Genomic DNA, 17610 nt, shown 5'->3' with positions numbered 1-17610 from the left:
TGTACAAAATAGTAAAATAAACTAACACATGTTCACACATTAAATACATTGTAAAATAATAGGCTATACTAATAGAAGACTAAATTAAAATTGAATTAAAATAAGAGGGATAATTTGAAAATAAAATAATGACAATAAAAAGGACCAATATGCGGTGCGCGCAAATGCGTAGGGACTCAAACTGGAAATAATCCACCTCCCAAAACGCAGTGCTCAGGTGCGAATCCATTTGCAAACAAGTGTAAATTATAGGGAAAAAATTAAAAACAAAAGAAACACAAATATGAGCTTATTTAAACGCGGCGCGAAAGGGGAAGGACTTAGTGCACAATTAACCCTCTAAAGCCAAACTCGCGGATCTCATCCGAACACGAACCGGGTCATCGGGTCAGGGCTGCTTAAACAGCACCGTTTTGAAGCCATTGAACTTGGCTTAAAACGGCATCGCTTTATACACTTTCAAATGCCAGAATAAAACCCTAAATGAAACACATCCCATTTTCTTCTTTTCCAAAAATCAAAGTAAAAAGAAAACCTAAAGTCTATCATCGCCGTTCGGCCTACTCAAGAACCTGCGCAGTCCAACCACCACCATTGCGATTGGTGGAGAACGACACGCGCAACCCTCGCCTAGAACCCTAGCTCAAAGATTGCCGATTCCAGCCCCAGAAATCCTATCCCACGCTTTGATTTCGACAAAGCGGATAAGGATTTCGATGGCCCATTCGCAAAGGTGAACTGTTCTTTTCATTTTATTTTCTTATGCTCAAGAATACATGCAAAAACCAGGAGGAAAAGAACAGATTCAAAAAGAAGATAAAATGAAGCACCCGAAAATCACCTTTCAAAGTTTTGATTACCTTTTCTTTGTATTCAGTTTTTTTGTGCGTCCCCAAAATATATAGGTGGTTCTCTTTAGGCTTCATAGCCGAGAGAAGAAATAAAAAAAATACAATTTTTCTGCCATTTTCTCGCGTTTGTTGTCTTCTTGCGTTTGGTGTGCAGGTACGGTGAGTGTGGAGCGCGTACAAAGGCCGTGCGCTGGCGTATGGAGATAGCTGGGGCGTCGTACGGTGCGAGGGCTGGGGCTTGGCTGCGGCGAGAGGGAGAGAACCCTAGGGTTCCTGTTGCTAAGGAATTTTGGGCCGTTTGGGCCTTGAACCTTTGGGTCTAGATTTGGGCTTGTAATAGGTTTGGGCTAGGGTATTAATTTGGGTATTAGGTTAGTAATTGGGTCAAAGTCTGTAAATGAACATTTAATGGACTGTTATAATATTTTTATTATAATAATTTTTTTGGTTTTGTGTTTATACGGGCCCAGGCTAAATTGGCCCATTACAAATGGAATTGTGGAATATGAGATATATGAATTTTTCTAAGACAAGGTCAGAATGATTTTCGATTCCCCTGTTTTGAATTTGAAAAATTATTAAAAACTGTAAAAGAAAATAGGAGATGAAATTTATATTCTTAAAATATTAATGAGTCTATTTTTAAGGAAAACAAAAGGAATCATTATACGAGTTCTCTACTCAAAGATAATTAATTTTTAGTGAAGAAGGTTCAAAGGTGCCTAGCAGCATAATAGGGGAAAATTAAAACAATTTATTGTTTTAATTGACTTAAGTGAAAATTTTGAAATTTTTATGGTAAAAAGTTCATTGAGTTTAGTTTCAAAAACAACAAGCGGATTTTAATTTGGAACATTGTAGACCAAAATGTAAATAATTTAGTAACTGCTACTTAAGTGGACAACTTTACTAAAATTATGTGTAAAGAAATAAAGCAACACTAAACTGAAAATATTTAGTTTTAATTAGTCCCCTAATTTATTGAAAGCTAAACTGAAATTTGTGTAAAGAAATCTGTCGAATAGTCCCTAATCTATTGTTCTGAGCTGATTTATATAGTAGTTATGTAGTATGACCTAATTAGATCAATTACAGATTGATTAACAAGTTAATTATTATTGTACAAACAAAAACACCCTTGCATTAATTTTGGGTCTCGTCGGACCGGTGTTGCAACACCCTATAGCTGGTGTTGGGACAATGCATGCTGAATGCTCCCCCTATTACAATTTATTAATTCCATGCTTAAACACATTAAATCTAAATCTAAATCTAAATTAAGAAATATTATATATTATGAAAAGTAGATGATATAATATTATTTATATATTTTGAAGAAAAAGATATATCGATTCATGTCAGTCCTTTTCGAAAAATCACATCCGAACATTTCCAAAAATTTTGTGTTCTGCTACGCAACCTTTAGCAAAAACTGATTATCACATAATAAATCAAAGGGACATTATATTATATTATTAAACATTGCAAATTACCATCATAAACTTGCAGAGAGGCTCCCCAAATGACAACAAAGCTGCTTCATGCTGAAGCAGAAGCAGAAGCAGAGAAATAACATTCTCATCTTCAAGAAAATAAAATGATTGAACATTTTTATAGATATGAGTACATGTGAAGTTTCCCCTCTTTGATACAAGCCAAATCTTTCACTGCACATTAGTCGGCACAAAACTCCTTCCAAAACAACCCATTTTCCACAAAAAATAAAAATAGAGCAAACAAACAAATTATATATACCTTGTCAAATACAGAAAAACCTTCCTTCTAATATGAGGCTGTTGTAATTCTCGAATTTATGCCATTTTATAACTGGTAAAGACGCATTGCACCTATTGAGACCAGCATCCTGATTTTCATTTTACAAATGTTACGTCATATAACCAATGTGTGGATTCATAGGAAGACAACAACTCTCATCGATGCTGAATGGCGCACGCTCATAAGTGGACCACAAAGAAAGTCCACCCTTGTATGCCCCACTATTATCAAAGCAACTATCCCAAAATCCTACCCGTTGCCTTGGCGTGCTCCTTGACCTTGCCTTTGCTTTTGCACATTCTGTTGCTCCCATATAACTAGGAAAAACTGGCGAATTGGGGATGGAACCTTCATCTCCGGCTGCACTCTGCTGCGTACGACTAAATGATCTTCTTGGAAATGAAAAGAGCGGATTCATTCCATTTAGTGTATCTTGCTGCTTTTTCAATTTTCTATGTCTAACATGAGGTGGACCATTTACTTCCCATGTACTCAAATTTGAAGGCACATCCAGTTTCGAAATCATCACTCTTTCCCTTTCATTTGCCTCAGCTTTAGCTTCTTTGACGTGCACCAATTCATCAAGCATACGAGTATTTAGCCTCTCCTGAAGGGAAAATGAGTCAGTTAACTATGAACAAAAACAGGAAACATACACAAAAGTTTGCACTCTATTTGGGAATAGGTCATTAAAATGGCGACAGTTGGAATTTGTTTATTTCCTTGAAAATCACCAAATATATGAGATGAAATTACCCGATGGGAGTAGGAGTATTTCTTCATACGCTCTCTTTTGGCCATTGCCTCCTGGCTTCTTAAAAAATTGACTTCAATGTCTTGTTTAGAAAGTACACTGTCATTCCAACTCTTTTCACTATTGCATGCATACTGCCCCTGACAACATGTTTAGTTATTGAACAAAGGTCACCAATTAAGAAAACAGAGTTCATACAATATACACATTAAGTCTACAGCAAATGATTGATCATTCTGGCTCATTTGTTCCCTCAAATGCATTTACAAGGATAGTAAAATAAATAGTTTGAGTTGAATTATCAAACATACTTTAATGTCTTTGTCCTGCAATTCATCTTTGTTCATGAGACTCTGTTTTCTCCTGCTGTCTTGACAGATTACTTTAGTTGGAGAAGTACTCTTCTCCTTCACCTTTGGGTTCATATTTGTACCAGACTGTAACCACTTCCGGTTAATCAATGCCTGACGCCTCACAGCTCGGCCTCGAACAATAGCTTGGAGTTTCACTACTCCCTTCAATGCCCTCAGTGCTTTCCTTGCCTATTCCACAGTGACTTGAAATTCATATAATTCCAAATTGAACAACATGTATAAATTTGGTAAATCCAAGCATCAAGGAAGCAGGCTGCTTAGATGATAAAAAGAGCAAACATTTGAAAGGTATGCATGCTCACCAGGTGTGCCCGATAAGCAGTTTGGATTTTAAGAGCAGCCAAGTTTCTGTCGATTGTAGTGAAATGATGAGAAGGGTTAGAGGCAACTGTGAGACGCACAACCTCAGCCGCTGCTTGGGCGGCAGCAATTGCGGCCTCCGCTGCGGCAGCTGTTGCAATGGCTACGTTTAAAGCATGATTTCTTTGCTCTTCCCTTGCTTCACACAATGATTTTTGAGGTGCAGGAAGTGCAAGGTGGTGTTGCTTTAGTTTCAGTCTTCTAAAAATCCATTTCCACCTCCTTGATTTCTGCAAAGTACAATCAAACTTTTGATAAACCAAAAGCTATTATTCTCAACAAAAAAAAAAGAGTTAAAAATGAACCTTTTCCGGTTTTGGTTTTGCATCAGAAGCGAATATCTTCTTCACCCAACTAAACCAGCACCTTTTCTTTCCCATTGAAAGTTGATGGAAAATTTCTAATCAATTAGGAAAGATGGTATGAGAACAAAAGGATAGAATATCTCAATATTGTGAAAAATTGCAGCTGAGTTGACAATTTGTATGATTCAAAGTCTGTAAAGAATCCTACTTCCCCATGTCATCAGCATTTAGAAAGAAGACGCAAGAACAGACCTGAATTCCTTGTTTCATGACATTGAAATGGCTGAATAAAATCCAAGTACACCCATCAGCAGCATGCCATTTATATTTTTGGTGAATGATGATGATGATGATGATCCGAGTGGGTCAATGCTCTTTAACCCTACGAATGAATTTGAAGGTTTAAATATATATAAATTGCCTTGTTTTTTCAACAAAGATGAACCACGTGCTGTCTGGCCATGACAAAAGCTACGGAGAATGAGTGGACTTGAGAAAGAAAGTTTATGTTTTTGCATTAATTAGTACTAGAATTTAAGGCATCCACTTTACGGTGAATATAAGTTACTCTCTCAAAACTATAATCTCTACTAATATTAGTTCTAACGAGTAAACCAAACCAAACCAAACTAAACCACAATTTAATTTTTATTTTTAAAAATAAATAGAATTTTTTTTATCATTTTATATCTTTTATATAAAAATAAAAATAAAAATCGACATAATAAGATTTAAAGTATAACTCTATCATTTTCAACTAATTTCTTATCTCGTGTAATGCATGGGTAACACTAAGTCTCAAAAGACTAGGTCAAAGTAGACGATACAAAGCGTCGATTTCAGTGTGATTTATTTCACAAATAAATTCTATTTTCGATTTCAGTGTGATTTATTCCACAAATAAATTCTATTTTTGAGAGAGTTTGCTTTTGGTCTTCTAGCCCATAGAGAGATATTAACCTTCCCACTAAAACATCAATAAAATTTTCATTGTGATTGTCAGTTCTAAAATTTAGAGCCCATATTTTAAATAGATTGAGAGTTCAAGAATAGCAAAGAAGACTATGTTGATAGAAAGTTGAGAAACAACCTAGACTGTCTATTCCAAAACACATATACGGATTTGGTAAAGAGTCTATTCCTATAAATTACACAACAACTTAGTTTTAGAAAATAAAACATAAATTTTCTCTATGCAACATAAACGCTTTCTAAACCGAATTTTTCCAAGAAAGGCCCTTATGTACTGGCAATGGTGTTAGGATTTGTTTTCTTAGGGTAGTGATTTCATCATAGTTTACTTGTAATTTTTAAATTGATTGAATATATAAAAATTACCACATGATTATTTTTGTGTGATTGTTCTCAATGGTGCTTTTGCATATAAAGCAAAATGAATAAACAAATATTAGCTCGTTGGTTACTTAAAATTTAACTAATATTAAGTTACGTTATATGGTCAGACTATAATGCATGATGAAAACTTATAGTTGTAGGTAATTTAAATTGTTTGTTGTCCTTGGAATCAGATTGAGTTTGGTTCATGTTAAGATTATGATATCATTTATAATTCCAATTGGGGAGATAACTTGTCATAGTTGTCAAAGTTAATTTGACTCCTAAAAACATAAACATAGATGTGATTCTTTAGACTGACAATACATCAAACAATATTCAAGTTCAATTTATCTTAGATCCATTTATGGATTTTTTTCACTTATGATGTTCATAGTATGACTTACCTAAATCATGAGTAAGTGAATAACCATGTGTGTATGACTTATGTGTTTTGATATATTGAACACTTGTGCTCTCAAGGTAGTGGGCCGAAAGTTGGCATATTGGATACATGATTTGCGCATGACTTTACTTCATTACAATAGTGGAATCATTGCTCGACAACAAATGTAAATAGTATCCCCTTATTGAAATTGTATGGATCATGCAAATGGACTTGACCTCGGGTAAATTGTTTAGGACAAATGATTAATCATTTACTAGTATGAGTAATGATCATTTTCATCATGGAAGATACAATTGTAACCATCAGATAAAATTGACCGGATTACGTGAACATATTTAACTGAAAGGGATCATGGATATTCTATGATGGTAGCACACGTATGGAAAAGTCATTGCACAAAAGCTATATATATATAGCTTTCGTAATGGTATATAGTAAGGAGATCAATTAGGTACTTTTAGTAGATTGACTCCATAACTAAATAATTTTGTAATTAATAAACAAAGAGATGAAACCTAATTACAAAATTTCTAAACCCAATTATATATTTTGATCGATCCTTTTGCTAGCTTAATATAACTCTTTTCGATGTGCATAATAAAAACTTTGAATGAATGAGAAATAGGTTACGTGAATTACTACCAGTGGTTAATTCACTTTCTCGAGAATGCAAGAGATGACTTACAATTAACTTAATTTCTTTGTATTATTATTTAATTGGATGGATAAATTAAATAATTTAATTCAAAGTGAAAATTAAATCATGTAGTCATTATATTTTAATTTTATTTGGATATTTAAGTAAGTTTACACATAAATTCTAAAACAATAGAGTTGTCATGATTTTAACAGAATTAGAATTAAGTTGTGTAAATTATTCAATTAAAATTAATTAAATTATTTATTTATAATAATTACGTTTTGGAGAAACATTTAATTATTGAGTTAATTAAATATATGAGTTTTGATTTTTTTTATTTAAATAAAAAGATGTAAGCTCATAAAATTGGATCGATCATGGAGCAACCCAACTAGCCAACTAGGGCATGTTTGTCGCAGCATGGGAGAGTATTTCTCCCCTTGAACCCGCCAACCATATGGTGTGGAAAGTTCTAAATATTGGACTTGAACTCCCCCAATTTAATTAATTACATACTCTGAATGAGAATAAAACTTTTGCAAATCTCCATCTATAATACCCCAAAGTATTTGGTTTTGCAAATCTCCATCTATAATACCCCAAAGTATTTGGAAATTATACACACCAATTTACTAGAGAAAATTGAAAAAATTTAGCGAATGTTTATTTGAGTAATTCTTTCTGTCGAAACCATTTTTTATTTTAGGGAAAAAAAACGGGGATCGACTTTTTAAAATCAAATGGAGTCACCACCAATCTCTTCGCTTAGGTGTGATTGGGTCACCTACTAAAATATTTTGTTTCACTTAAAACCATTTTGGTTCCTGTAAAATCTAAAAAAATGGGTTCGGGAGTCGGTTACGCATGAGGAAGGGTGAGCACCCTCATTACGTCCAAAAATTGGTACCAAATTGATTCAATGCTATCCTTATATCAAAGATTTTAAAGAAGGATCTTTCAAAGCATGATTCTTTAAAATGTGTGAATAGTTCAAGTTAACTGTCAAAATTCTCTTGTTTCAAAGATATGCAGTATCATACCCAGCACGATTGGATACGATCTTTTATACCTTCAAAAATACGATTGATTTTTGACTTTCAAAAACTCGTACACTAAAATTATAAAAGGATATCCAAATATTTAGTTCACCGAAAAATCATACCCAACACGGTAGGGCACAATTTCCTGAATTCCCAAACATCGGATATTGCCTTATTTCAGAATTTTTGAATAAGAAGGAAAATTGGAAATTCGCTCAAAACACATTTACTTGTTTTAAAATAGATGGAATACTTCATGCATCATAATGAAACATTTGTATAGAAAAGGATTAATGAACATGAAATAATATAGTACAATAAACCACAATTAATAAATCCAATAATTATGTACAACTATTCTAAGTAAAATGTAACCCAAATTCTTAATCATGGATGGAGAACAATTAATATAATGAATAAAACAATGACTAAATGATATACATCAACAATAAATATGGCACAATATAAAACGATCCACAAAACATGTACAAAATAAAATGGAATTTAGAAGTCAATGCGGTATAAGACAATTTCAAAATAATGATGAATTAATGAACACATAATATATATAATATATGAGTTGACAAATTTGCATAAAAACTAAAGATATATATCTATTGAAATAGATATTATAGAATTAAAGTTTGAATCAAATTATATGCAAAATATTTTAAACACAAATTCATTTTAAAAATTGACAATGTGCATGATAACTTAAATAATATATAAAATATGAAAGAATAATAAAAATACATGATAAGATATAATACCCATAATAGATTCACAAAACATGTGTACATAAATAAATTTAGGAATAATTATTTTTAAAAATAGCATGAGATTAATAATATATATAATTAAATTAATCTATAAATTATATACGTACTAGTATACATAAAAACATACCATAATATAAAACATAAGAATAGTATAATATAAAGAAACATTCCATAATAATAATTTTATAAATACAAAAATAAAATCCCTAAATAATTTTATATAAAAACATTAGATGAATCTTAAAACAACGAATATTTTAAATAAAAATTCCATTAAAATAATATATGTACAAATATACACAATATTTAAAGAAATATTGTACAGAATGTTAAAATAATCTGATATAAAAAAACTTTAAATAATGAGTTTAAAAAACAAAATAAGATTATCAAAGTAGCTAAAAATATAAAAATAAATAAACAAGAATTAAAAATGAATGCTAAGTGGATTTTTTAAAAAAAAATGAATTATACAAAAATAACAAAACTCAATTAAAATAAAGTTAAAATGAAAGAGATAATTAATAAATTAAACCATTGAAATTTCAAAAGACTAAAGCGCAATGCGCACAAATGCGTAGGGATCAAAACCGAAAATATTCCAGATCTCAAAGTACAGCATTTAGGTGCGGGCTAAACTGAAATGCCACGTAAATTCTAAGGAGAAATTTAAAACAAATAAAATGTGAATAAGGACTAATTAAAAAGTTAGCGCGAAGGCAAAGGACTATCCGCACAAATTAATCATTTGAAGCGCCAAAGCGCTAATCCAGCCTATGGATCAGGTTTGCGCGCGCGGATCTCTCCCCATTTACATTGCACCGTTTTGAATTCTGCACAAAATCAAACCTAAAAACCTAAAATCCAATATTCAGCCACTTAAAAGCAAATTTAAAAAAAAAAAAAAAACCTAAGACCTATTCCCCATTTACTCGGCCGAACCTAAGGCACCTTTCCCCTACCGCTTTGCCTCCATGTTCGGCTGATGGCCATCAAGCAAAGGCCAAGTCTGGTCCTGTTCGACCACAAATCCGAGAGCCTTGCTCACAGGCTTCAAAATCTTCGCCTTAACTTCGATTACGACGAAGCAAATAAGGATTTCGAAGCCTCCTTCAACAATAAATAAGTCTCATTTTCTCCTTATAGATTTATTTTCATGCAATAGATAAAGAATGATGAAATGAAACGAAAATCAAGGAAGAACATGATCTAAAATCACCTTAAAACTAATTTCAAATTGATTTTTTAGTATCTGTGTGTATTTCTCTGCTATTCTCTTCATAAAAAGGAGGAAAAAAAAGATCCCCTTTACATCCATCTTCATTCGGTTTTATAACCGAAAAATAAGGATAAAATAAAATAATACAAATTTTCCTTGCTGTAATTTGCTGTAATCTGCTGTCAATTGCTGCTTGTGGTTGTTTTCTGTTGCAGATGTGCATGGCGTGGAAAAACCGTTCGTGGGCGTGGATAGAGGGACGCTCGTTGGGGCTACTGGTGACTACAGCTGCGGTGCAGAACCGATAGGAAACCCTAGGGTTTCCAAAAATTGGAAAAAATTCGGGCCTATCGGGCTTGATTTCTTTCACTCGGGTATTGGGCCTTGGTTAGGTCCATTTTGGGTGTAATGGGTTTTGTTGGGCCTGGGATTAAGTTGGGGTTTGATTTTAATGTTTGAGTTTAGTTTGGTTCAGGCCAAAAAAATTTGTAAATGGACATTGGACCTTTAAATTTGGATCTTTTATTTGTATTTTTTTATTTTGGTTTTTAACTTATTTTTCTGGGTTTGTTGCGGGCCAGGTAAATTGGGCCTATTACACTTTTAGTACGCAAATAAATTCTATTTTTCATGAGTTTGGATTCTAGATTAAGAATAACTATAATTAAAATCGTCTAGCGATTACAATTCAAATATAAAAGTTGATTCTTTGGTTTTGGGGTCTCCATAAAAGAGTTTGATTTCCACCCCTAAGAATCTCTGTTTATATAGTGTTCCGTATTTTGAGTTAGAGCTCACTTCTATAGCAATTGAGAGCTCAGGAATAATAGATAAGATCAATGGGTTGAAAGCTTGAAGAAGTTGAACTTCAATTCGAGTTTATTGAAAAATTCAGACACCTTCCCAAGGTCGTTTGTGATATAGACTATCTCCCGAAATATCGAAACACTAATATTTTTAAAATTCCACAATGTCAATTCTCACATATTTTCTAAATGTTTTTCCAACAAAAGACTCCCTTGGTGTGCTGACAAAGGGCCTTTTAGTGTATGGGCAAAGAACCCCCTTGCGGTACTAGCAAAAGGTCCTCTCGTGTACAAATAAGGCTCCCCCTTGATGTGCTAGCAAAGCCCCCTTGGTTTGCTAGAGTAAGCTCCCTGTTGGCCCCTTTTTGATCGCTACTTGAGGGTGGAAGGAGTACTTCTATTGACATATTTGATGGAAACATATTTGCTCCCCCTTCCCTCAAAGTTGAAAGCTCCTAAACTCAAATATTGAAAAAACTTAGAAGACCCTAAAATAGAAAAAAGGATAAAAAAAAAAGCTTGAGGGGATTGAGTTATGGATTCTCACTTAGGAAAAGACATGACCTTTTCTTAATTTCCACAAACGGCATCAATTTTTACAGCACAAAAGTTAGAAGTGGGTATCTACGACGGTCCACACCATAAGGGGTACAAAGAGCCACTAGAACAAGGTTGGTTCACACCATGAAATGTGCAGAGAGCCACTAGGAATGATGATTTCAGGGGTTCTTATGAGCTTAAAGGGTTTCTTGCCAGTGATTCGGTAGAGTTTTGGTAGGCCTCTTAGGCCTTTTCTTCTTGTGGTGAAAAAGGCTTTTCTAATGGAGGGAGAGTTTTAACATAGGTCTCACTAGAACGATGGCCTATTGTATATAGGGTGGTTATAGAGGTATGACTCCATTAAGATGTGATATGGAGACTGGATGTTTGTGTATAAGGATGAGTATTATTATCATTATTATAAGGATAAAAAGTAGAAATTATCTAAAATAAATAAATTTAATATTGATGTAAGTAAATATTCCAACATAAGTCCTTTACCCCTTCAACATATTGTTTAGTCAGCTTTTCCAGGTTAGAAGTTAATATAATGAGATCTATGTTATAAGAGAAATATAATAATTTAATATTTTGACTTGTATGGAATGATGGTCAAAGTTTTTGTCAGACGCTTATTTGACATGGATTTGAACTGTGTTATCCCTATCCCCTACCTATAATATTGTTGAAACATTTTTAAATATTTATAATATTCTAATAACTATAAATAAAAGGATGTAATTAGTCAAAAGTTATATCTTTTGATTATTAATCAAGAGTTATATGACTTGATTTTTGACAAAGAATTATAATTATTCAAGCAATATTACTTGAAAAGTTATGGTGTATTAGTTGAATAATTATGTCTCTTTTAAAGACTGATTATTTAGAAAAGACACTTATTGAAAGTTATGTCTCTACGAAGAGACATAAGAAAATGAGATTCATTCGGAAAACATACCAAAAACTTCTCAATTTTTTTTTATCATTGCTTCATCTTCTACTATCATTAGATTATTCTATAAAGAATTGTTGCATATTTTTTTATAGAAATTGATTTTTTTTTATATTTTGCTCAGTGCTTAGTGTACTATTTCCGTCAGTACAAAACTGAAATAGTCACTGGGCTTCATTGTATCATTAAGGTTCATTTGCTTGAAACTCATTTGCACACCGAGTAGAAGTGAAGGTGAATGGAACCTAAAATATTGTGTATTGATACGCGCCTTAGAGCCTTGTTCTATTGCATAGTTTTTTTTTGTTTGATTTGTTACTCGTGTCTCATCCGTGTGTTCGAGATTTTTCTCACTGAAATTCCGCACTAACAAATATTGTGTATCAAAAAGAAATAATTCAAAATTTCGACTATTTTTTTTATTTTATCTTTATTCTTAACATAGCAATAATTCTTTTTAAGCTAAGCTTCTATTTTTACAAATAAATTAAATATTTGTGCATTTTAAAAATTTGTAAGTATTTACTAATTTGTAAAGTTTTTACTTATATATATCCTTAACTAAAAAAATGATGACAATTAATTAATTTTTCTGTTACAAATCTATTAAATAATGCTTATTTTTATTTTTAAAAATATAATTTAATTAATCTATGTCTTGTGAATTTTTGGGGTGAAATTTTCTCATATAAATCATGGATTGACAAGTGATGAGACACTTAAATTTTTAACAATAGACATTTCTAAGGTTATGGAAGCAGATATTTGGTTTTGTTTTTGATAATGATGGTGTGAAGTTTATTTTGTAGTGAAATTAAGGTTAGATGGGAAGGGTAGTGGAAGCGAGTGTTTAGGATGTACACAACATTGTACCAAACCCTGGTTATGTTTCATGCCCCCTCACTTCCCCAAGTGAAATTGCAGTGGGTTGAAGTCAAACAAGGCTGCCTGACAACTCAACTTTGACCACTTTTCTGAATCAATGAGAGAGAAAAATCGTCAATAATTCTTGCATTTACATAAAATACCAAAGTAATCCTAGAAAAGAAAAAGCATTGAAGCACGGGAGTAGTAGAATGACCATCAAAAAGTTGAAAAACTTGTTATGCCTAATTCAGCAGCTAATGGTGGTTTTGTCGTAATTATACACATGGAAAAAAGTAGCTTTTGAGCTGTTCAAATATTGCCAACACTTGGCTTAAACTTTAGATTTGGATCAAACATTGGTAGACATGATTACCATTCTCATTTCATAACTAGTTTAGTTTAACATTTAGATATTGAATGTGGCATAAAAATAAGGTAGAAGTGAGCAGTCAAAGGCTAACCCATCGCAATCATTCATCTCTTTTTCTAAATTATCAAACAAAGCAGTCCAAGAAAGAAATCATGGCATCAACATGGATCAATCAATCATATTTAAAACTCTTTTGAATATACAACATTATAAGACAAATAGGATATGATTAATAAATACTAAAATTCATCACATTCAGAGTGAAAAATAATTAAAATTGAACATATATATTATAAGTGAATATGGTTAATTATTTATTTGTATGGATGAAATAGATAGTCTTTTTTAGTAAATGTCATATTTGTCCTTAATTGATAAGTTTGCTATAAACAAATTTTGGTTTTACCACATTTAACCAAAACGCATTATAATAGTATAAATAATTAACTAACAAAATATATTTTTCATAATTAAAAAATCCCTTGATGGAGTGTCATAATTATTATATTGGTTTTGTGGAATGATATACAACAATTTAGGAGAAAAGACCAAAATATTATAACTTTAAAATGCTCATAATGCAGCTATTACGATCATGTAAACCAAAACTAAAATAAAGGTTGCGGAAAGAGCAATGCATGCACTTGGAACATAAAGCATTCCAATACCATCATTTATGTACATTAATCTACTGTGCCTTTTATGATGTTCACAAAAATAAATCTATCTCTCTCTCTCGAATTGTTTGCCAAGGATTACACCCGGGTCGCCCGCATAACAGGCATTCATCATTATACTACAATGACAAATTAAGTCCCAACAACGATGTCAACAACTTGATTGCACCTTGACGTATGTGTGTCAGGGCTTTTAGTTATGCAATTTAGATAAAGAATTGAAGTGAGGTATATGCAAGCAAACAAGTCAAATTGTAATATAGATTTTGTTTACAACAAAACACTTGGAAAGTATTTCAAGGATTATACCCAAGGGATTGTTATATTAGAGAAGATTATTACTAAATTAATTACCTGAAAATAATTACTAATCTAGTCGAGCCACAATTTAGTAGTGCGAATTTTAAATTAAGATAGTAATAAAACAAATTAGATTAGACTAAACCTAGGTTAAACTGTCGAATTTCCTATTCTTAGTTTCAACGATGCGAGCTATATAGCCTAGAATCTATTGAATTACTAATTATTAACTAAGCCGACAACTGCCCTTAATTGAGTTATTTACCACTCTTAACTAGGAATTTCCTTTCGGTCTCATTTTCGCTAAGAGTTACTTCCTAATATACCCTTTCGGTCTCACCTAGGCACACTGACCCTTTCGGTCTCACCATTTAGCACAAGTCTACTAAAGGCTTACCCAATAGGATATTCTTTCAGTCTCCCCTGTCTCAATATTTTACTAGGGTCGTCAATCCTAGTATACTAAGTTCTTTAGAAAACTTAAATAAATACCCAATTTTAGATAATTATTTACTTAATCAATTAATCGGTTAAACAATCGATTCATGCCACATATGTATAAAGCAGAAGTTATATTTCAATATTTATACAAACATTCAATTAATGAAATTAAGAAAAGAGATATAAATAAAAGAATAGGGAAAGAGAATGTTCATTGATGAATCAATTTAACAGCACAAATTTGAAACATTCTCCGCTTGCAATCGTCTCAACTTCAGAATAGAAATCTTCCGGCTAAGAAAACATAAAAGCAAAAACCCTAATTTACTGGAAGCAAAACTGAAATTTGTATAAAGAAATCTATCGAAAAGTCCCCTAATCTATTGTTTTGAGCTGATATATATAGTAGTTGTGTAGAATGACTTAATTAGATCAATTATAGACTAATTAACTACTTAAATATGATTGTACGGATAAAAACACCTTGCATTAATTTTGGGCCTTGTCGGACCAGTGTCGCAACACCTATAGCTGTTGTCTCTACATTGCACGTCGAATGCTCCCCCCTATTGGTTCGAAGTTTGTTGTTGACATCGGTGGTTGTATTTCCCCCTCTTGGTTCGAAGTTCATTTTCGCAACACCCCCTCTAAATGTTACGACATCCGGGATAGCCCACCGACTGCTCGACCTAAAATATCGTTCTACGCACTCAGTCATCTAATTAGTTCTTCCTTAGGCCTGGATCGGCCTTAAAGGTCATAAAGCAACACTAAAAACTCAATTTGTTCAATCTAAATTAAAACTAAATAATTCTAGAAATAAACATAAATGACATAAAATTACTTGAATACAAGCTTTTTAAGTAATGAAAAGGGCTTAATTTGTCACACTAAATTGCGGCAAATTAACTTGCTAGCGCTTAAGTGATGTGTTATGATCTGGAAATTGCAGCAAAATGATTACTATCTTCTCAATTCAATCTTCAACTTACGCATAAAAAAACAACAAATGTGCTAAGCATACAAAATACTTGATAAGTACTCAATTGAATTCTCATAATTTACCACTTCCCAATTCATATATAAATCTCATAAATTAAAACATTAAACCCCTTAGTAATATCATAAAATTAATAAACAATCTCACTTAGTTTATAAATGACTCATGGAAATTACATATTACGTACATATCTATAACAATTTTTTTATCTCTTTTATTAACAACTTAGATTCATGTTCAAATTAATTTTTGATAATAGCCCCTTAGTAAATTGTTGGTGGATATAAGCTAGATATACAAAATCATATTCAACTAAACACGCCAATTTTACCAACGGTGCATCCATACAAAACACACCAAAGTATATGAGTGCATTGCACATTGTAATATGCCCATTTCGCCCGGGCCGATACCAAAACCAAAAACAAAAAAATAATAAAAAAATAAAACCATGAACTAAGTAAATTAAATGTCCAAGTCCTTCTACAAATAATAAAACCCAACCTAACCATTAAACCCAAACCACCCAGCCCAGTTACTAAGACTAACCCAATTAACAAACAACACAAATCCCAGCCCAAAACCTAGACCTAATTACAATGGTCTAAACCCGAGACCCAAAATGACCCAAAAAAGGCCCAACAGCTTGAAAATACCAGAAACTTAGATATTTCTAAAACATGCTAGTACTGCAATTGGGCTTTCACGAGGGGTTTCCCACGCACGACCTCCACGAGCGGCTTCCTCCGTACGGCCGTTTCTCCATAGAACCTGCGAGAATAGCACCAATAACAGAAAAAAAAGCCAGCAAATGACAGCAAGAAAATAGATTTTTTATTTTTTTCCTTTTATTTATTCTGTAAATCTGGCTATAAAAAGCCATCGTTTGTACTTTTAAAAGGGGATGCATATTGAATACAACAAAATCAAATTGAAAATTATTGAAAAGGTGATTCTCGATCTTATTATTTATGCGTTTTTCTTCTTTGAGTTTGCATGTGGTTTGAATATAAGAAAATAAAAGAAGGGGAGTGTTTACCTTCACGAATAGGCCATCAGAATCCTTATCTCCTTCGCCGAAATGGAAGTTCGAGATGAGATTTCTAGGTCTGAAATTGGCAATCCTTGAGCCAAGGCTCCAGACGAGATACGCGCATGTCGATATCCACCAATTGCAATGGTGGTGATTGATCTGCTCGAGTTTTTGGGGTCAGCCAAATAGCGGTGATAGGCTTTAGGTTTTCTTTTACTCTGATTTCTTTAGAAAAGGACGGAAATGGAGTATGTGCTTCATTTAGGGTTTTATTTTTATCTTTTAAAGTGTATGGAGCGACGTCGTTTTGAGCCAATCTCAATGGCTTTGAAACTGCACTGTCTGGGAGCCACAAACCCGATGACCCGACCCGTGCAAGGTTGAGATCCGCGCACTTGGTACTTGAGGGTTAATTGTGCGTTTAGTCCTCCCTTTCGTGTTGTTGTTCAATTGTACATTATTTGCTTTACATTGATTTTTTAAAATTTATCCCTATAATTTGTGCATGTTGTCAATTTGGTCCACGCCTCAACGCAGTGTTTTGAGACCTGGAATATTTCCAGCTTTGGTCCCTGTACATTTTCAAATGTTGCACGTTGGTCCCTATTTTAATTTCAAAAGTTTATGTTATTTATAAATTATCCCTTTCATTTCATTTTTGTTTTGATTGATTTTTTTTGTATAATTCGTTATTATTTTTAAAGATCCACTTAATGTTCAATTTTTTTTTTAATTCTTGTTTACTTATTTTGACACTTTGAGCTACTTTGATGATATTA

The 17610-nt window shown here is 32.6% G+C and overlaps 1 protein-coding gene and 1 long non-coding RNA gene across 2 annotated transcripts; both read right to left on the bottom strand.

The window, feature by feature from the left end:
• Positions 1–2394: 2394 nt before the first annotated feature.
• Positions 2395–4899, bottom strand: LOC107890320 (protein IQ-DOMAIN 14). Its single transcript, XM_041076573.1, has 6 exons — positions 4673–4899; positions 4421–4515; positions 4058–4345; positions 3693–3923; positions 3384–3521; positions 2395–3234 (listed from the first exon to the last, which is right to left on the bottom strand). Exons 2-6 carry the CDS (start codon positions 4493–4495, stop codon positions 2737–2739), a joined length of 1230 nt encoding a protein of 409 aa, XP_040932507.1. The 5' UTR covers positions 4496–4515; positions 4673–4899; the 3' UTR covers positions 2395–2736.
• Positions 4900–16234: 11335 nt separating this feature from the next.
• Positions 16235–17230, bottom strand: LOC107889426 (uncharacterized). The gene is made up of 2 exons (XR_001681746.2): positions 16838–17230; positions 16235–16569 (listed from the first exon to the last, which is right to left on the bottom strand). It is a non-coding gene; the product is annotated as an uncharacterized lncRNA (long non-coding RNA).
• Between the last annotated feature and the right edge of the window lie 380 nt (positions 17231–17610).

This window comes from Gossypium hirsutum, chromosome A09 (genome assembly GCF_007990345.1).
Source record: "Gossypium hirsutum isolate 1008001.06 chromosome A09, Gossypium_hirsutum_v2.1, whole genome shotgun sequence".
NCBI classification, from domain to species: Eukaryota; Viridiplantae; Streptophyta; class Magnoliopsida; order Malvales; family Malvaceae; genus Gossypium; species Gossypium hirsutum.
Note: the sequence above shows the minus strand (reverse complement) of the source record. Positions and strands in the feature narration are given on the sequence as shown.